This window comes from Acomys minous, assembly GCF_964271855.1.
Source record: "Acomys minous genome assembly, chromosome: 11".
NCBI lineage: Eukaryota > Metazoa > Chordata > Mammalia > Rodentia > Muridae > Acomys > Acomys minous.
The window spans coordinates 38,128,109-38,150,078 of NC_140492.1; the positions used below are offsets into that span (position 1 = coordinate 38,128,109).

Sequence of the window (21,970 nt, forward strand, 5' to 3'; positions counted from 1 at the left end):
CAGAATAATGCAAATGAGGTCAGAAAGGCCTTCTCAAAGCAAGATACTCTTGTCAATCTTAGGTGTTTCTTGGGGTTGGCTCGGTGACCTCCATCAATTCATGCATGCCAAATTCCATGATGTCTAAGCCCCTTGAATGAGGTGGTGTAGTCACTACACACATTCTCCAACTTACTTTAAATCAGTGGATCTTAACCTTCCTTAACGCTTTAACACAGTTCCTCGTGAGGTGACCCCAAGCACAAAATTATTTCACTGATACTGTAATTTCAATAATTATGAATCCTAATGTGAATATATGATACGCAGAGCATCTGATATGTGACCCACCACCAAAGGGGTCGTGACCTGAAGATTGAGAATCGCTGCTTTAAATAATCTCTTAGAATGCTTCTTAATGTAAATGCTATATAAACATGTTTTATTATCTGGAGCATAATGGTAACCGGAAAAGCCTGTATACATTCACTACAGACAAAGAGATCTTCATTATCATATGTTTGCTAATGAGTTTTATTCCTATTTTAAATTAATTCAATGTTAAAGTGCTAATTAATTCAATGTTAAAGTGCTAGCCAGTCAGCATCAACTATAGTCTATGAGTGAACTTCAGTGTAACGTCTATGGAACTCTTATTTGGGTGTTCATAAAACAGCTTTTGTCTTGGCAAGTTTGTTTTGTTTTCACAGAGCATTTCATTGTGCAGTCCATACCTAGTGAACAAATAAAGCTCCACTGGAGAACAGCTGTGCTCTTTACCTTACAATGCATTGCCGGTGCCTCCCTTCATCCAATAACTTCTGATCTATAAGGAATGGCACAATGAGACTGGGAGAGGCTGGCAAACTGAGCTGTGCATCTCTGTACCCTAGCACTAGATGCTGACAGTGGACAACACAGAAAGTACCAGAAAGGACTTTACCTGCCATTTTCCCCGGGGGGCCTGAAATAAAACAAAAGTTATCCATTAGAGTTGAATTGTCTTTATAATTGTCACATAGTTGCATCACTTTACACATTATCATATCTTCAGATTTTATTTTAAATGCCTTCTTAAAATACTTACACCAAATCAGATCTACTGCATGATAGAAATATAAATAAATAAATAAATAAATAAATAAATAAATAAATAAATAAATTTTGATATCAGCCTGTTTTATATAGCAAGATCCAGGACAGCAAGGCCTACATAGAAAGACCTATCTCAAAAAAGCAGAGGTGGGGATGAACACAAAGAAAGAAGACGAACCAATGATTTTTACAGGTTTTGTTTTAAATTTACCCTAAAAATACTTCTTAAATGTGTGATTTATCTCTTTGTTATTCAACTTTTCAGTAGACCATCAGAGAACTTTGGTTGTGCACTGGAGACCCTCTTACTGCAAAGACAGACTTTGTGACATCATTTCTGTGTAGAGAGAAGTCAGTTCAGATTGTGTTCTGTTTTTAAAACGTGTGAATAAGAACATTGTCAGTGCCTATATCCACAAACATCCTTCCTTCAGAAGGAATCAAAGACATAATCAAAGGAAATCAATTGAAATACATTTTAAGTAGACTCCACAATGATTTTAGGTGATATTAAAGGCTGCAACATTATGAAACACACTCTTAGCAGCCTGAGTTTGTGTCTTTCAAGCAGCATCATGATAGGAGCTTTTACTTGCTTTTACATTCATAAGCTCAATTCAAAAAACTGTATGAATACTCTCAAAAAAGAGAATTTTCCTATATATATATTCTAGTGTTTTCATAGACTATCTGTAAAGATATAAGGGGCTGGTAACAGTAGTTGCTTGTAAAAGGAGAACTGGTTATACTTTTTGATATCCATCATTTTGTTTTCTCTTTGATTAATATGTATTATACATTTAAATTCCATTCATGAAAAGAAAACAGTAAGATGCATTCCTATTTTTAAAAAATAGCAAGTCATATAAGTCCTATACCAGCAATTCTGGTTCTAGCAATGTATCCTACAGATTTACCAGCATCATGTTTTAGTTTTTAAAAAATGACCTAAATATTCAGCTGTAAGAAAATGAGAGTAAGCCGGGCGGTGGTGGCAGCACTCGGGAGGCAGAGGCAGGTGGATTGCTGTTGAGTTTGAGGCCAGCCTGGTCTACAAAGAAAATCCAGGATAGCCAAGGCTACAACAGAGAAACTCTATTTTGAAACAACCCCCCCCAAAAAGACTTACAATTATATAATGTACAATTACAATTATGTGATATAATTGTAATAACTTGTACAAAAGTATTAAGAGAGCCAGTAAGGGTCAGACCAGCTAGCCTGCGGGACATTGCACAGGTTTCAGTGCTTGCCTATTTAACATAACAGGCATCAAATAGAACTCTTTGGGCCGCAGAGATGCTCAGCAGTGAAGAGGACGCAGAGATGCTCAGCAGTGAAGAGGACGCAGAGATGCTCAGCAGTGAAGAGGACGCAGAGGTGCTCAGCAGTGAAGAGGACGCAGAGATGCTCAGCAGTGAAGAGGACGCAGAGATGCTCAGCAGTGAAGAGGACGCAGAGATGCTCAGCAGTGAAGAGGATGCAGAGATGCTCAGCAGTGAAGAGGACGCAGAGGTGCTCAGCAGTGAAGAGGACGCAGAGATGCTCAGCAGTGAAGAGGACGCAGAGATGCTCAGCAGTGAAGAGGACGCAGAGATGCTCAGCAGTGAAGAGGACGCAGAGATGCTCAGCAGTGAAGAGGACGCAGAGATGCTCAGCAGTGAAGAGGACACAGAGATGCTCAGCAGTGAAGAAGACACAGAGATGCTCAGCAGTGAAGAGGACGCAGAGATGCTCAGCAGTGAAGAGGACGCAGAGATGCAGTGAAGAGGACTGGCTGCTTCACCAGAGGACCCTGGTTGGATCCCCAGCACCCACATGCTGGGTCACTACTGTCTGTAACTCTAGTCCCAGGAGATCTGACACCCTCTTCTCGTGTCTGGGTGGAACTGTGCACATACGGTGCACAGACATGTAAGTAAAACACCCATATAAAAAAACTTTTTAAAAATTTCAAAAATAGATCTTTTCCTATGCCTGAAACTATGCTAAACATTTTACAAAAATTAATTCTCATTAAGATTCATTAGGGACTACTAATAGCCAATTTGGATATAAAGAGACTATGGAACAAAGACACTAGTAATCTACTCGAAGCATCACCTAAGTATTTGTACTAAAGCAGGACTCACAGGTAAATTTATTTTATACAGATGAAAAGTGGAAGTCTAGTGATCCACTCAAAACTATCCAGCACAAGGTACATCGGCAACATTCCCAGCCAGACAAGATGAGCAAGATGTCTTCAGAGCCATATTGTGCCATAGGCTACCAAATGAGTGCGCTCTTCAAAAGCCTTCATTCTGGTCAACATGGAGGAGCTTACATGAAAACTGCAGACTCAGCTGGAAATGCTGTTGTGGCATGCAGTCAAGTAGGTAGTTTAACAGGCAGGGCCTCTCTGCACTAAGTAAATGTGTGTCCTCTGGTTAATGGTTTCATTTTCTCTGTTCTGGTTTCTTTATCAGAAAAAAGCTGGGAGACACACACACACACACACACAGGCACACTATAAGTGCTACATAGAAACTAGCTCAGGATTGTTGCCACTACAAATCCTACTGAAAACATTCAGAATAGCCCCAACCTGTGTCCCTGTATCCAATAGTTGGGCAACAGCTATCACCAGCACACACACACACACACACACACACATACACACACACACACACACACACACACACACACACACACACACACACCATCCCAGGTGGAAGACTCCCACATGGAGGTTAAGAGCAAGTGCTGAAATATGAGCTATTTCATTTCAAAGTCCCTCCTCCACCCTCAGGTGAGAGCTGCTTGTCCACAGTGGGCTAGTGCATTCCTTTAACCCTGTTTCTTCGTCTGGAAGAGGAGGGTTGGCAGTGTCTGCCCTGAGGATTGACAGTCACCTCACTACAACATTGAGAAGCTTCAGAAAAAGCCTGAAGTCATCTCTAATCTGATTCCTGGGTCCAGTGTCAAATGAGAGCTGTGTAAGTTGTCAGCACAAAGCCTAAGCTCTTCCTGTGGTCCAACTACAGCCCGAGCACATCTCTTCTTGACTCAGTTTTACCTGTATAGAACTAGTGGTAAAATAGTAATTTACTACAAATAACATTAATATAGCACTCCAATCACATGTTAGAATATATATGGTGAACACCGGGCTTTTCCACTCAGACAAAGAGCAGCACTGCCAACATGCATTTTAGGATAAATCTCTTTACCTGAATTCAAGAACACGGATGTCCTTGTACCCTGGTAACCCCTCGAAGGCATTTTCAACCTGTCAAGAGAATACGAATAAAGATGATAACTATGTAGAATGTGCTAAAGTATATTTCAAATGCTTTGAAGAGCAGAATAAAAAGTACACTCTCGCAATTATCAGAGCTTGTACACATAGATTAAAAAAAGTTACGATTACAATGTTAGAAATTGTGCTTACCACAATAATGTCATAATTTCTTTTTCATTTTTGTCTTTCATGATTTTAATGTGCTTTAATTTTATTTTTTAATCTATAAAAAAGCATACTTATCAGTTAAATCAACATTTTCCTCCTTTTGCATAAACTATTAAAAGACATTCATTTCAAAAGAAGCTATAATAGTACTTGTATAACAGTATTTTTAAATTTTACTGGTCCAGCTGGAAATCTGGGTCCAGCAAGCACCCTGGCAGAGTCAAGTATCTGTTTTCTCTAAGTGTAAATGTGCCTGACAGTGTCTATTTCCCATCCCCATATCACAAGAGAACTAGGAATACACTCAGTATTAAAATAAAGAAAAAAGTCTGCAAGGTGCATAGTAGAGGCACATTGTAGACTGGTCATCACAAAATAGGTTAAGAAGCAGTGGTCAGATAACGCTGCTGGTTAAAATATCAATTTACAAGCATCACATCCACAAGAGCTGGTTTTAATACCAAGCCTTTAAAGTGCCACCACATCTTTCCATAACAGCCCAGTAACTGGAGAGAGAAAAAGAATGTCAGACCAGGGATTTAAAAACAACCTAATTATATAAAAAAAAATGTGTATTTAAAGAAAACTTAATATTTAATCCATACTAATTCCAAAGGTGGCTCACCAAATGGATAGCTTTAGGGCCCACACAAAAAAAGTGGAAATATTCGAGACCATAGAGACTTCTCTGGGAAGATTTTTTTCACTTTATACCCTGATGGCAACCTCCCCTCCTTTCCTCCGAGCTCACCCCTCACACACTCCGCCCCCCCCCCCTTCCCTCTCTCCCTCACCCCTACTCTCCTCTTCTCCTCGGAGAAGGGAGGGGTCCTCCATTGTACCAACCCACCCTGGCACATCAAGTTGCTGCAGGACTAGGCTCTGGGAAGATTCTTTTAACCACACCCTCACAGTATCAGGGGAGTAGACCTTTTTAAAATCTCCATTTGCTACAAATCTTGGTTTAAAAATAAAGGATTCTAGGGGCTGCAGAGATGGCTCAGTCAATAAAGTGCTTGCCATGCCAGCCTGGAGGCCTGAGTCTGACTCCCAGCACTCGTATGAAAATGCCTGTAACTCCAGTGCCAGCAAGGGAGAGACAGGTCTCTAAGGCTTGCTGGCTACTGTACAGGGATCCAGTGCAAGAAACCATTTCACTTTATTGACACCCATGGAAGAAACAGGAACAACTTACTGAGTGATCACTGTATCCGGTGCTCTCCAGCTTTCCTTCTAACCCTTGAGACACTACCAAAGCGTACATATTATATCCTGATCTTATTAGTGAGAAAACTGAGACACTGGGCTCTCAGCTTATTTGGCCAGAATCATGTAGATGCTTCTAACCAGTTCCTCCTAACACTAGGGAATAGAATTTTTTTAAATCTTGGTTCTCTGGAGATCTTCCTGTTTTAAGCATAAGGCATTCAAGGATGGATGGCTGAGTGAAAGTGCACCAACTTTCCTCCACAGAACAAATGCACAACCTTAGACTTATGAGTCTATGGTGTCCCTCTGCCCTTTTCCCAACACTGCCATCCATATTCTGCCCATTGAATTACATTGCCCTTTCCTGTACCTCCTGCCTCGTGATACATTTGAAAGTGAGAAACTCATAGTTTCTAAAGGACTCTCTTACAGGACAAAAGAAGGACCACTTTGAGAGGCAAACGGATGGCTGGGGAGATGGCTCAATGGGTAAGGTGTTTGCCATGCGATTATGAGGACACAGATTCAAATCCTCCAGAAACTGGTGTCAAGCCTGATGCCTTAAAGAGCATCTGTGATCCCAGGGCTCTAGGTGGGAGGCAGAGACAAGAGAATTTCTGGAAGTTTTCAGGCCAGACAGCCTGATGCCCACATCAGCAAACAACAGAGGCCTTGTCTCAAACAAGGTGTAAAGCAAGGACGGAGCACTGAGGTTGCCCTCTGACCTTCTACACGCAGGTTGAACCACACACATGCCCTCGAGAGCACACACACACACACACACACTCATCACTCACTCACAGGTATGCATGCACATGCACACACATACACAGGTACACACATACTCACAGGCATACACACGCACAGACACACACATATACACACACACAGTCAGAAGGACACCTGAATTTACATTCTGCTCACGAAGAAATAACCATGAACCAGTTCCTGCCTTTGAGCCTCACCTAAAAGGTGAAGATGAAGACATTTGTCTGCATCACAACAAGCAAACAGCTGACAGCAGCCTGTAACAGCTCTGGAGAGACACTACCTTGGCACTGTGCCTGCCTTCCTCAGAGCCGCCCATATTTATCAAGCATCCCAGGCCCTTTGTCATACTTGGTATGGCCTCAGGTTTACCACGCTCTCTCTTGTACCCTCATGAAGAAGAGTTGTGGTGTCTGAACCTCCGCCACTACAAGCAGGCTCCCACTGCCCTGTTTTCCAATGTTATTTAGGAGCCAACACAAGGGAACAACCTGTGTGACTGTAGCAAGAAAGGAGAGCACTGAAGTGGCAGATTTAGTCTGTACACACACACACACACACACACACACACACACACACACACAGAGAGAGAGAGAGAGAGAGAGAGACAGAGACAGAGACAGAGACACAGAGAGACACAGAGAGAGAGAGACACAAAGAGAGAGAGAGAGAGAGAGAGAGAGAGAGAACTATCCACACAAAGCAATAGTTATTAAAAGACACGTCACTGCAGGTTAGAAGGTGACGGTGGGAAAGAGAAGAGGGTGGCTCACGGTTGCCAGACGATTCATCACCCTCAAAGCACCTCAGCTCAGTGGCCACATAGCTCATAAATTCATTACGGAGGGGACACCTTTCAGAGTATCTATTAGATTTTCTCTAAATCTCCAGACTTTCCTGCAGTTGTTTACTGAAACACTGAGGCTTATTAAAGTTCCCTTAATCCAGGCAGGAAAGCCAGACAGCCGGCTCAAGACAGTGTCCGATGCCAGGTGGCCACTGGCCTGGCTGACATTTCCTCCACATACCATACAGCCTTGCAACTTGGCCCCATGCTTAGGAAAACGAATTGTCTGGCCTACACTCCACCCCCACCCCAGCCCACCCCCCCTCCCCCGTCTGATGGCCGCAATGATGCTATTTGGCTGACGGATGCATATTTGTATTTCCCATCTGGACACAGCGACTGTGGAAAGAAACTAAGCTAAGGTAATAGAATTAACAAACTTGGTCAAAGGAGAAGCCAATCAGGAAGGAATGGAAAAGAAATAAACAGGAAGAAATGGCGTGCATAGTTATCACATAGAAGAGCAGATGGCGTGCCGAGCCCAGCTACGTAAGAGCAAAGGCGCGCAAGGAGGGTACCAGGTATGGATGATGTTTAATGAGAATTCTGAGTTCAAAATCTATGCAGAATTCTTTCAGAAGGTAAGTAATGGCACGGCTTACACATTTCTATTTAGAAAGACCCCTTTAAAAAAAATCCTCTCAGCAAAGCCAGAGGATGGAGAAGAAGGGATTTATTTCCCGCATTCCTTCAGTGTGTCTCAATTTTACGCACCTGTGCATTAACTACGTTAAAGTGTAGAAACTAAGAAAAAAAGAGCAGAGCAGGGGTGGTAGGGGTGGCTCAGGCCTGTAGTCCCAGCACTCAGGAGGCAGAGGCAGCGGCAGCGGCAGCGGCAGGTGGGTCTCTGAGTTGGAGGCCAGCCTGCTCTACAGAGCTCATTCCAGGAGAGCCAGGGCTACACAGAGAAATCCTGGGGAGGGAGGGGGAGAGAGAGAGAGAGAAAAGAAGAAGAAGGAGGAGGAGGAGGAGGAGAAGGAAAAGAAGGAGGAGGAGGAAGAGAGGGAGGCAGGCAGAGACAGAGAGGCAGAGAGTAAAGATTAAATTTAATCTAATGTTCTCTCCAGAAAAGAAAAAAAAATAACTAGTACGTAGTTGTTCAGAGACATCCAATTCACCAAACATTGACAGAATGAAATTAGAATTTAGAAATCATTTTTCTTTGGCTGTGGTGAGTTACAAAAAGCATTTACTTGTCAATGGGTGGGAAGATATTTACCTTTATCTGAACTTTTCACAAACTTTTCTGAAATGGCTAAGCTGCAACCCTAGGAACCTAGTATTTGGTCAGCTTGAACCCTTAACTTACCTGTAAACAGCTTTGTGGTTATGAGAAACTTAATCCCCCAAAACAAACATGTTACCCCATTCAAATGAAACTCCCACATGGGTGATTTTTGTGTCCTATAGTCCACATGTTAAAAATAAATAAAAAAAGCTTCTTCTAAAAGCTTAAAAAAAAAAAATCACCCACCTCAGAAATAAACTCTTCCACCAGGAGCCGGTAGAGGGCGCTGGAGGGATCCTGCAGTTCTTCGCTATATCGCTTCCCCAGAAGATGGATGCTGAATTCCGCTACCTGTTCCTCAGCTAGCTGAGTGGGCTCCTCTGTCACATTCTCAATTTCATTGCTGATCTGAATTTAGAAAAAAAATAACAAACACCAGTATTTGTACTGATTACCCTCAAAGTTGTAGACATCACATCTAATGATGACTTTTCATGCAATATTCAGTTTTACAATAAAGTGAATAACCTTTAGGATATCAATGACTGTAATAATCACTGTACATTTGCATATTCTTTCAGTACACACTGACAAGGAAGAGCAAAAACCTTCCATAGAAAACTATCAAGGTGAGTAAAAAAAATTTTTAAAGTTGAATATTCTGTAATCAGAATATGGCTTTAGAGAGATGTTTCTCAAACATTTTGGTCCAAAAATCCCTTTAGACTCTTGAAAATAATTCAACAACTCAAAGAAGTGTTATTAACATGTATTAAAACTGTGAATATTTACCAACAAAAATTTCAAAAATAAATTCGAAAAATACATACTAATTCATTTAAAATAATAGAGTAGTGACTTTAGTTCCAGCATTAGAAAGCAGAGGCAGGCAGGTCTCTGCGAGTTCAAGGACAGCCTGTGCGGTAATATGGATTAAAATGGTCCCCATAGGCTCATAAAAAGCTCACTATTAGGAGGCGTGGCCTTGTTGGAGGAAGTGTGTCACTGGGGGTGGGCTTTGAGATTTCAGAAGTTTGAGCTAGGCCCAGTGTCTCTCTCTTCCTGCTGCCTGTGGATTCATATGTAGAACTTTTAACTACCTTTCTAGCAGCATGTCTCCCTGAATGCCACCATGCCACCACGATAACTCTGAACCTTAATCCACACCCAATTAAATTGTTTCTTTTATAAAAGTTGTCTTCATCATGATGTCATCTCACAGCAAAAGAAAACCTGTCTAAATTAAAGACAGTCTGATTATACACAGAGAGCTCCAGACCAGCCAAAGCCACATAGTGACACACTGTATCAAAAAATAGTAAAAATAAAGAATAACAAAGTAAGCAAGTTTCATGAAAAAGTCAACAACAGATGCTGTGGAGCTGAAACAGTGGGAAGAGTGATGTTGTTTATATTTTTGCAAATTCTTGAATGTCTGGCTTAATACAAGATGGCTGGGTTCTCATGTTTATTTCTGTGTTCAATTAATCACAATATTCTATTTTAATAGACCCAACATGAAAGAAATCTAGCCACATAAAATATGTACTCAGGAAGAAGAAATAGAACAATAGTATTTTCAGATAACTTGGAATATTCTGTAGTTACACCAGCTTTAAAGGAGGCCGTTTCTTAAACAGTAGCTACCATTGGTCAAAACCACAACAAACTTTTTGCTGCCCTCCATAACATTAAAACAAACCTAAGTCTCGGCTGCCGGGCACATGGCTAGTGTGTTCAAGGCCCTGGGTTCAATGCCAGAAGCTAGACACATACACACATGCACACACACACACACATGCATGCACACACACACACGCACACACACACTTATACGCACAGAGTTGGAGTTATTAGAGGATGTACAAGAGTTCAAAGTCAGCCTGGGCTACATAGTGAGTTCCAAGACTGCCTGAGCTGTAGAGTGAAAGCCCAAGGTGCTCTCTCAAAAAGAAAAAAAGAAAAAGAAATAGTTCAGGTCTTCCAGAGACCTTATCTGATATAACTTGGGCAACAAAGTTAATATTGGGTTATAACCCAAATAACTAACCATAAATCCACTCATATGAACAAATGAATGTAGTAATCATTTCTTCCATAAGTTTACTTACTAAGTCTAGAAGGAATGAGGGAATTCTGCCATTACTGCTAGAACACAACAGTAACAGCTGCAGCACATTTAAATGAGCACATGTAAGCCAAGTGCCTCCATTGTACTTACAGAACCATGGGAAGAACTGAGAATACCACACTGGTGTCTTGTCTTTTCACTGTACCACTTTTCATCTTATGGCTCATATAACAGAAACCTACACCATTTCGAAACCTACTTCACGAAGTAACCTTGGAGATTTCCCCCACTCCTTCCGCTGCTTGAGTTCTCTCTGCAGTATCCCTGACAAAAGGCTGCTCACCTCGGATGAAAGAGCGGTCATAAGAAACAGACATGCTTTTCAGAGCAGGCTCTTATGCTTCCAAAAAGCTGTCACGCTTGGGAAAGTCTTATCATTAAACCCAAACTGCCTTCTTCTAAGTTCCATTATTGATACAAATCCCTGGATCACAAGTAAAAGGACCTTTCACAGATGCCAGAAAGCCACCAAGTTTCCTCTGACTTTTCACGGGCTCCTCTTCCAGTGACACTTCCAGTGATCTTAAGTTTACCTCAGAATGTGGTACCCATGCATGAGTCACAATTAAGAGATGGTAAAAACTACCACCTGCTTAAAGTAGATTCTATATTTTTATAATGCAATCTAATATTAAATTATTATGTTACTTTATAGTATTACCATTTATTACGTTGGGTATGTTTCCAGTGAGAACATTATGCTGCTCAATAATACTAAGACTACTAGTAACAAGAACTCTTCATTATATGGAATTTATTCAAGACTGCCTTTTTGTTTATTAAATTTTATCATAGGGCTGGAGAGAAGGATCCGCAATTAAGAGCACTTGCTGCTCTTGCAGGGGAGTGAGGTTGGTTGCCAGCACCCATGTTAAGCAGCTTGCACTCGTAAGTCCAGTCCCGGGGACCTGATGCCTTGTTCTGGCTTCACAGGCACCTTCACGTACATGAACATAGAATGCACACACACAAACACACATGCACATATTATTTCTACCATTCTTGTTAACTGGTCGGGAAAGGAGGGAGGCAAAATGGAATTTCCCCACCTGATTTCACATTAGTTATAACGTCCTCACTAAGAAAGGAGGATATAAAGGGAGCAAATCTTACCTTTCTGAACAATGTCTCATGATACAATGAGCCCTTAAATTCTTTTTAAGTTCAGAATTTTAGAAAAAAAGGGGTGTGTGTGTGTGTGTGTGTGTGTGTGTGTGTGTGTGTGTGTGTATGGGTGGGGTACATGCATGTATGTATACAGGTTTGCATATGCATGTGTAGAGAGGCCAGAGGTTGATGGCAGGTGTCTTCCTCAACTGTTCTCCACTTTCCTTACTGAGGCAGAGTTTTTGACCAAAGCCAGAACTGATGGATTCAACTACTCCAGCTCACCAGCTTGTGCTACAGAGCCAGCTCTGAGATACAGCTGGGCTGCCTAGCTGCCTGCTTTTCTGTGATGGTGGTACATGAGGGCTACTGTGCCTGCCTGGCTTGCTATGGGGGTGATGAAGGCAGGTTTCCATGGCTACCTCACTATAGGCTTTCTATGGGGGTGACAAAGGCAGCCTTCCATGGCTACCTCACTACAGATGAGAGTTCATGATACAGGCAGGCTGCCATGCCTCCCTGAATATAGATGATAGTGGTGCAGGTGGGCTGTGGTGGCTGCCTGGCTTCCTATGTGGGTGATACAGGAAGGCTACCATGCCCACCCAGCTATAGATGAGAGTGATCGACAACCTGCCATGCTTGTGTGGCTTTCTATGTGGGTGCTGGAAATTTGAACCCTGTTTCTTGCTCCTCCATCTCTAGTGTTCCATCCACTGTGCCATCTCCCAGCCTATAATTTAACATGATTTTTATTAAATGTTTCCATCTGCCTGGGAATGGTGTAATTCTGTACTTGACCTGCAATTTTTAGTTGTGGACCCTCATCTGTAGAATTTAGTGCTATTTAGTAATCAGGTTCCTGTTAATAATTGTGTGCGTCAAACTGTTCAACCAACCAAAAACAATGCATGCATTAGAGCTAGACCCTCCTGTTCAGATCTAGCCAATGGACAGCTCATTCTCCATGGTTTTACTGCCTCCCACATGACCTCTGGTGCTCCCCCCCTCCCCCAATTTGATCACTTCCCCTTAGTTGGGAGGCCCAGTGGGCACACAGAGGAAGGGGATGGCACACAGAGGAAGAGGAAGCAGGCTATCCAGATGAGACCTGATAGGCTGTTATCAGATGGTGGGGAAGGAGGTCCCCTTCTGTCAGCGGTCTGGGGGAGGGGAACAGGGTGGAAGAGGGATGGGGAAGAGGGAACCAGAAGATACAAGCGAAGTGATAACAATAGAGATGTAATCTGAATACATTACAATTTTTAAAAATAATAATTGTGTGTTTAAAAGGTGTGATCCATTTTTTAATTTTTAAACTATGTAAGATCTATTTCCTTTCTCTCTAAAGAAGTTAAGACCCAATCTACTGAGGGTTAGAAGATCAGGGTTTATCACCAAAAGAGCTTCCAAGAAATACTCTACCAGCAGCTTACCACTACAACAGACCTATCCACTCTTCACAGGGGATCAGATTTCTGAATGTACTGGATTTAAAATCCATAATATTTTCTGAGCAGGGCACTGTGTGAAGTCCTGTGCAGTCTAGAGATGGACTGTGAGCCCTGTTCACCCCATCCTGCAGGTCAGAAAGCAACAAAACAGAGCAGGGCTTACACTCTCCTCGGCCAACGCCACGCTGCTCTCCGAGGCCGCCCCTGGATATGAAGCACTGGGAACAGCACCTAAGCAGAAAACAAAACACGTGTGCCATTAGTCCTTGCATACGCCAGAGCTCGTGTCTGGAGTCAAAGCCTCACTTCAGAAACCATTCTGACAAGCCCTTTGCTGTTTTATACCGAAGACTTTTTTAGTTATAAACTCAAGAGACATTTGTAGAGACTTTCTAGAATCTCGGTAACTATGACTCACTGAGCAAGTGGCGGTTGTGTTGTGTTGTTTGTTTGTTTGTTTGTTTTGAGCATGACAGGCTCTAATGTAGGTCCTAGGATACAAAAAGAAAGTTTCGATTTCTAGGGACCTGGGTAGTGAAGGAACAGATACTGAAGGGCACAGCTAGACTGGACTTGAGAAACTGCAGCTTGGCCATTATTTAACAGTCATTGAAATGGGGCCACGTACATGCTCAAATGTTCTAACACAAAGAATGTTATGCTTTTTATTAAAATTAACACGGGCTTGGTATATAGCCCTTGGTAGAGAACCTCCCTAGCCTGGAAGATGCCTTTGGGTTCATCCCCTAAGAAAAGGAAAGAAGAATGGAGCAAGAGAGGGGTGAGAGAGGAGAAGGAAGAGATGGGGTTGGAGAATGAGACTGAGTTACAGCAAATACAGAACTAGGGGCTGGAGAGATGTGTCAACAGTTAGGAGTGCTTCCTGCTCTTCCAGAGGACCCTAGTTTAGTTCCTAGTGCTCACATCAGACAGCCTGTCACTTCAACTCCAGGGGACCTGACACCATCTTTAGTATGATGCCTTATTTGAGCCTCCCCAGGCACATACATACACATGGCATACACACACACACACACACACACACACACACACACACATGAGAGGTGGGGAGAAACAAATGAAAATCTTTCCAACTTAATATATATATATATATATATATATATATATATATATATATATATATATATTGTGTGTATATATATATACACACATACATACATACACAAAGCTCAAAGGAACACCTTCTACACCCCAGGATGTGTCAAAAACCCCTTATACTGGGAAAGTCTCAGTTCAGTAACATAAGGTGACACACATAGAGGTTCTACCCACAACCTCAGTGTCTGTCTTAAAGTAATTCACTGTGTCACACCTATGTTTTTGGCTGTGTTCTATTTTTAAAGTACTCACAGCACACTATTATAAACCCAGTGGAAAATAATTATTTTGTTTCTGAAATAATATACAAATACAAAAAAACACTATTTTTAAAATATGAGCTGATAACTTGTACTTGCTTGAAAATTTGTCTTAAATCTTCAATGACTAAAAAATAGAAGTAAATAAAGGCAAAAAAAAAAAAAAAAAAAAACCCTTACCTCCCAATGTTGAGGTATCACCAATAGGAACTGGAGATGACAACTCAAGCCTAGAAGAAAAAAAAAACATGCAGCTATTAAAAATTACAGAAACCTAGGCAAGTATTATAAAAATTTGGAACAGGTTCCCAAAGGAACTCCTTAGACAACCAAATAAAGGTTTCCAAGCTAACATGTCAAGTTGTAAACTCAAAAAAATTATAACTTCATACTTTATTTATCTAGAATCTATTGATGTCTCATCACCATAGCCACCCTATATAAAGAGCCTTCCTAGTTATAGCTCATCACCCATTTTCTTTCTCTTCAGTTCAAATCATTATGTGAAACTATTTTATCTGCCTACCTTATCTCTGTCCCCACCCCCTTAATCCCTTAGAATGTATTATCAGTACAGAAGCATTGAACAGTCCGATATTTCATTTATTGAAACTAAACAGCTGGAAACTGTGTTCCTTATTCAGAGTCACCGAACTCTAGCTACTCAGCGTGCACATGTGGCCAACGGCCGTCGGACTGGACAGGACAATGAAGAGGAGCATTGGCAGCAGGACAGAGGGTCTGTTTGCCCGACAGAATCACATTAGGAATCTAGTCTCCCCGCTGAGAGGGTGGTTCCATGGACGAGCGTATGCCTAGCATGTACGCGGCCCCAGCCTTGACGCTGATCTCTCCAACCAGAGGGAAAGGGGGAAAGGATAGCAATGATGAACTGCATGAAATTAAGGATTTGCCTGCCATCTCCCTCTCTAGTTCCAATGTCTAAGAACTTTAAAAAGACATTTGTTTTTCAGGACTGGAGATGAAGTCTAATTGGTAGAGTGCTTGCCTAGCGTGCGTAAGTCCTTGGCTCACTGTCCAGCACTGCACTAACCAGGTACAGTGGTTCCTGCGGGCAATCGCAGCACTCAGTGTGAGACTTAAAGGACCATTAAGATCTACCATGACAAAAAAAGACATTTGTGATCGAAGCTAGACCAGGAAGGTACAGCAAAGGCACATTCTCTACACGCCCAGGCTTGGTAGAAAAATCAGATAAACAGATTTTTTTAAATTTTTTAATTTAATTTTATTAATTTATTCTTATTACATCTCAATGGTTATCCCCTCCCTTGTATCCTCCCATTCCTCCCTCCCTCCCATTTTCCCCTTACTCTCCTCCCCTATGACTGTGACTGAGGGGGACTTCCTCCCCCATATATGCTCATAGGGTATCAAGTCTCTTCTTGGTAGATTGCTATCCCTCCTCTGAGTGCCACCAGGTCTCCCCATCCAGGGGACATGGTCAAATATGAGGCACCAGAGTATGTGTGAAAGTCATACCCCACTCTCCACTCAACTGTGGAGAATGTCCTGTCCATTGGCTAGATCTGGGTAGGGGTTTAAAGTTTACCACCTGTATTGTCCTGGCTGGCTGTATTGTCCTGTCCTGGCTGTATTGGCTGGTGCCATAGTTTGAGCGGGAACCCTGGGCCCAAATCTGCCTATCATAATGTTCTTCTTGTAGGTTTCTAGGACCCTCTGGATCCTTCTACTTTGCTATTCTCCCATGCTTCTCTCATCTAGAGTCCCAATAGGATGTCCTCCCCTCTGTCCCAGTTTCCTGGTAACTGAAGACTTTCATGGGACATGCCCCTTGGGCTAGTGTGCAGATATAAGTGAGTATATACCATTTGACTCTTTCTGCTTCTGAGTTAATTCACTCATTATGGTCATTTCTAGTTCATTCCATTTGTCCACAATTTTGGGGATTCCTTGTTTTTAATAGCTGAGTAGTATTCCATTTACACTACATACAAAATTCCATTCCATTTTTTTTTAATATCACGCTAAAAGGTTCTTCCAGTTTAAACAGCTAAAAAGAGTAACTCATTAAATCATTATACCCAATCTATCCTGATTGGTTGTTTAGAACATTTCTGTATGACATTACTTTCTAAGGAGCAATCGCTAGAAGAACTTAAGTCATCTAACATCTGGACAAGTCATTTAGATAAGTACAGAAAGGCCTTCGTAGTTTAAAAAAAAAAAAAAAACCAAGGGGCATCTCAGGTTACAGGATGTGAGGGAAAAATAAAATCAGATTCAGATGCACTTAGAATACATACTAGCATAAGCAAACCTGAGCAGGTACATCAGTTATGCATAGACAATACCTTCTCAGTTACCTTCATGCCAGACAGAATAAATAATGATTAATAATTGTTAATTATTATAATAATAATGCATGAGACAAATTCCCCAAAGTCAGACTGAAGTGCCTCACCACGGGAGGCAGATGTGTGTGCTAAGGTGAGCAATGCCAGTGTTGCACCTGTTGTTGTCTTTCTCTTCAAAAAAAAATTTGATAATGACAAGATGAGATGGAGATTGATTTACATTCAGAATTTTAGATGCAACAAGATAGGACAGATGTTTTCTTCAAGGCTGTCAAATACAAATAGCTAAAACACTAAGAATGTAACATTTATATAATTCCTGATTATATCATGGTTCTTCTTGCTGTATGTAGTTTATTGTATATATGTGGAATAATATAAACACATATGTAAATAAATAAATAAATAAATAAATAAATAAATAAAAGAATCTGAAAAAATGTCGGGGGGAGGGGGGGACTGTGAAAGAGAGAATGAGAGTATTTGTTTCTCGCTGGCACGAACAGGGTGGGGCAGTAGTCCGCAGAGCACAAGTAACAGGGTGATGAGACCAAGCTGGGCCAGGCCAAATGAAACCGATTCCACTTCGGCCAGCTCACAGGCTTCTACTCAGTGGTCCCCAACCTTCCTAATGCTGCAACCCTTTAATACAGTTCCTCATGCTGCGGCCACAACAATAAAATTATACTGTTGCTACTTCCTAACAATAATTTTGCTACCGTTATGAATCATTATGTAAATATCTGATACGCAGGATGTCTGATATGTATCCCCACCCCTGAAAGGGGTCATGACGTACAGGTTGAGAACCAGTGCAATTTCTCCCATGTCTAGTCCACTCCTAAGGTACTATAATCAAGAATTTCTCAGCGTGTGGTGTTTATAAAAAAAAAAGAAAAGAAAAGAAATCTCCTCCCAGTATGGATGCTGAAATCTAACAATGTCTGAAATGTAGTTGGGGGAGCACAGTGACACAGAACTAAATTGAGGTAAAATGTGTGTTGTTAATACCCATGTGTAATTAATACAGAAACTGTGACCTTTGCAAAATGCATGGTGTGGAGTGCTTGAACACACCACAAATCAGAATTAATAAAATATAATGATAGTTACCCTGGGAAGTTAATTTATCTTCCTTTGCTCTGTGTGCACTTGTGAATACATTCACACACACACACACACACACACACACACACACACACAGCACAGCACAAATGATGATTTTGGTCTGGTTGATTAAACAAAATCAACAAAACACATGCTGGGCATATTGAGAAGGCTGGTGTTAGGTAATGGAGAGGTTACAAGAAATTGTAAAATAAGTCCTCCTCCCTCAGGGTTGTCTGTGAGGTTACAGAAATGAGTCAGGCCCATTCCTGCTTCAGGTGCTGAGATCCTTCAGGAGGCAGAGGCGGGCTTTAGGTAACCAACGAAACTGCATTCTTCATATGGAAGCCCCCCCGCCCCCGGGGGTTAGTATTGTCAAATCTAGTTTGTGTTGCTGCTGTGGTAACTAAATGGTAGAGTAAATACTTTACACAGTGAAAGGCAGCTTTACCAAAGATGATTATAATCTGATTCTTGAGCCTCTCAGATGCCTGTGGGTATAAATCCTAACTGCACTCCATACTCAGCTGGGTTTTGTAGTGTTATGTGAACTGTTTGTATAATGTTTAAAATATATAGTAAACACTCATAATTTGGAGAAAGGGCTTGAGCTAGAGACTTATGCACAGGCCTGATTTTGAAGACTCGTGTGACTCAGCTTCATCTTGGTCTTTTAAGAGCAACAAGGAACTGGTCCCTTGGCTCGCAAAGGGAGGAACGTGGTCCAATTTTTTTCTATTCTGAAAGCTCCTTGGCCATAATCATAAAGTCAAGAAAGTAATCCAAACAACCACCTACTCAAATTTGTGCCCATGGCATCATAAGACATGCGAATGGCCAAGGCCATGGAATTCCACTCTCTTCCTGTCTGCTCACATTCTATCCAAAAGCTCCTGTGGAGCACTCTCCAACTATGTCTGGTCTTTGTCATGGAGGCCGGATGTCTGGATACTAGACTGTTTAGGTAGTTTTTGAATCTACCGGTGATGTCTTATATAGTCTCCTACATCCTATGTATACAATTGATAGTCTGAGGGTGGGTAGAGTTCAGACTTTAGCCACTATTCCTCACCTTTTGAAATCTGCTTTATATCACTACTGCTTAGAAGCCAGAAGTCATCTTGGGTCTATGCCTAAAACGGCCAGCCAAGGTGCATACCAGCAGATGAATCAAGGGTGTATTGTTCTTGTTTCAAGACCATGGTCATAAGTCAAGAAAGCAGTCCAAACAACCACCCATCGTTTAGCAACCTAGCCCCCTCTAAGATAATCCCGTTCAGCTTTATCGTTAGCTTTTAACCTCTGTCACAGTACATTGTTCTTGCATAAGGCAGACATGTCCTCTGGTAAGGTCAGTGGGAGTAAGCACACTGGGCATGGTGGTGATTGGAGGAGAGAGATGCCCTCACGAGAAACAGCATTGTGGACTTACCCACAGGCCTGGTCCTTGCAGGAGCTGAGAGAAAATAGAAAGGAGGACACCAGGGTAAGCGTTGGGAATGCGTGTGGCACATCTATGTTGCCAAATTGAATGTGGAGGGAAGCCATACCTGCTTGCAGCTTCTTTTGTGTAAGCCAGTTTCTAAGGAAAGCAAAGACACAATGACTGAGTTAATAACAGTGATTACACAGCATACAACATTTAGTCCACAGAGGTCACCAACGCCCTCACACGGCAGAAGCTAGGCCACTATACTCTAAGGACAAGCAGATAATAAAAGCAGGAGTGAATGGTGCCAAGTTTGTTCCACAACTGTGTGTGCATCTAGCGTTCTGTGTCTCTTATGTGCCCTGATGCTCCTGTGAACTCTTGTTTCAAAAAGCAAACAAAAAGATGCACAAAATACTAAAGTTAACTCGGAAGTCTAGTTTCAAGTTGCCATTTCTCCTCTTAGCTATAAACACAAACCCTCGTCCTTTCTGATGCCAGGGATCGGTTTTCTCGTCTGTTGAATGGAAAGAAAATCATTCATCTAAGTCACTCAGACATCATTAAATAATTTGCTGCTGCTTTCCTTACTCTGTGGTCTCTCTCCCCAAATAGCCTGTCGCCTTCATACTTTCAGTTGCTAATTCAAAGCTGGTGACTACTTCTATAATTAAAACCCAGACCACCCTCCTTCACTTCTTACCAAAATACCAAACAATTCACATTTCTCACAAGCCGCTCAAATGAACACTTTAAAAGTGAATCCATCCTTCTTGCCTCGTCTGCAAATTAGCTTTACTGACTGAGCTCCTGACTTCTGCTAGAAACTAGCAGGCTTCCAGCACGCTCACGCCTCCCTGTCCCCATCCAGTCTGTCGGAGCCCCCACAAACCCTGCTTCTTAACTTTTGTCCCGTCATCCTCCCTTTCTCTGTCCGGTGGTCTGAGACACTGAGGAGCCTGGTCCTCTCAGGCGTGAAAGGCTCAGTGGCTTCCTCCCTGGCCTCTCTCTCTCTCTCTGTCAACTGACTCTCTGTAACCTTCCCGGGTGTGTGTAAAATCATAACGACCTTTAAGAGTTTAACACTGGGCCAGGGAGATGGCTCCACAGGGAAAGGCACGTCCCACCATGTCTTATGATTGCCTGCGATCCGATCTCGGCAGCCTACAGAGTGGAAGGAGAGAACTGCCTCCCACAGGTTGTCCCCCCCACCTCCTCCCCTCCCCCCCCCCCCGCGTAGTATCCCCTCCCTCTCTCTTTTCCTTTCTCCTCCTCTCACTCTCCCCTGCTCTCACACTCACAGTAAATAAATGTAAATTTTTAATTCCAAAGCTTTTAAGCCAGCTCCCTCGTCTTATCCCCTTACAACCCTAACATTTCCCGTCATCCACAGAGCCAGATCCAAGCCTCTTAACACTTTCCCCTTCTCGTGTCTGATGAGCCTGTCCCTCCAGTACATTGGCCCAAACCATTCGCTACAAACACAGCTCATGTGGGTCCCTCCTTCCGCCTTTTCCCTCCTCTTCTTCTCAGCCAATTCACATTCATCATTTTAGACTCAAGCCAGACAGCACACCACCTGTTTAACCTGTGAGCTATAAATAATCGTTAACGCTTATTTCCTAGTTAAAACTAAAGTCCCACTTGTAACACATTTAATGTAACATCACAAGATTCTTATTAAGTTAATAATGCCTGTATATATTTCTTGTTTTAATAGTTGATCCAATATTGGAGAAACAACTTGAAATATTGTGATTCTTTTCTTCATTGCAATTTTTTAAAACTTTTTTCATTTGTTTGTTTTTGTTTTTGTTTCTCGAGACAGGGTTTCTCTGTGTAGCCTTGCCTGTCCTGGAACTTACTCTATAGACCAGGCCGGTCTCAAACTCAGAGATCTACCTGCCACTTTGGAAGTGCAGGGAATAAAGGCAAGCACCACCACCAACCGGCCTTCATTGCAATTTTAAAAATCAATACTGGAAGTCCCATAACACAGGAGGAAACATGCTTTGAGTGTTTGTTTTGGCTTTGCAGTACTGCTGATCAAATAGAGGGCCTTGCACATGCTACCAGCTCTGTACTGCTGAGCAACATCCACACCCAAGAACATAAATTTTGGAAAAGAGAACTGGTCCTGTATTTAAAGATTCATTTTAATATAGGATAAGCAATTTATTTATCATCTTTATTTGCACCTTATAATAGATACAAGATATGGTAGGCATAGACTATGTGGTGTTTATTATCACAATTGCTAAAATGGAGCAGTTAAAACTATGACAGAGAAAAGGCTGATGCAGTGTCTTGACTTGAACTGTGACACGTCATAATAATGAGATAAGTTCATTTTAAACACAGAAAAGTCTGCACCTCTATAGTGGCTAATCTTGGTTGTCAACTTGGCTATGTCTGGAATTAGCTAAAACCCAAGCAGCTGGGCACAC

General features: G+C 41.9%; 1 protein-coding gene across 1 annotated transcript in view; it reads right to left on the reverse strand.

Annotated features, from left to right (window-relative positions):
* IMPG2 (interphotoreceptor matrix proteoglycan 2) overlaps positions 1–21,970 on the reverse strand; it is a gene marked incomplete at its 3' end in the record, with an annotated part of 60,897 nt that overhangs the window by 25,193 nt on the left and 13,734 nt on the right. Inside the window, exons 4-10 of the mRNA XM_084801564.1 lie at positions 19,645–19,676; positions 19,527–19,550; positions 14,829–14,878; positions 13,433–13,500; positions 8,824–8,985; positions 4,287–4,345; positions 923–943 (exon numbers count right to left, since the gene is read on the reverse strand). Of these exons, the coding sequence (XP_084657690.1) occupies positions 923–943; positions 4,287–4,345; positions 8,824–8,985; positions 13,433–13,500; positions 14,829–14,878; positions 19,527–19,550; positions 19,645–19,676 (416 nt within the window). The remainder of the gene's footprint in view (positions 1–922; positions 944–4,286; positions 4,346–8,823; positions 8,986–13,432; positions 13,501–14,828; positions 14,879–19,526; positions 19,551–19,644; positions 19,677–21,970) is intronic.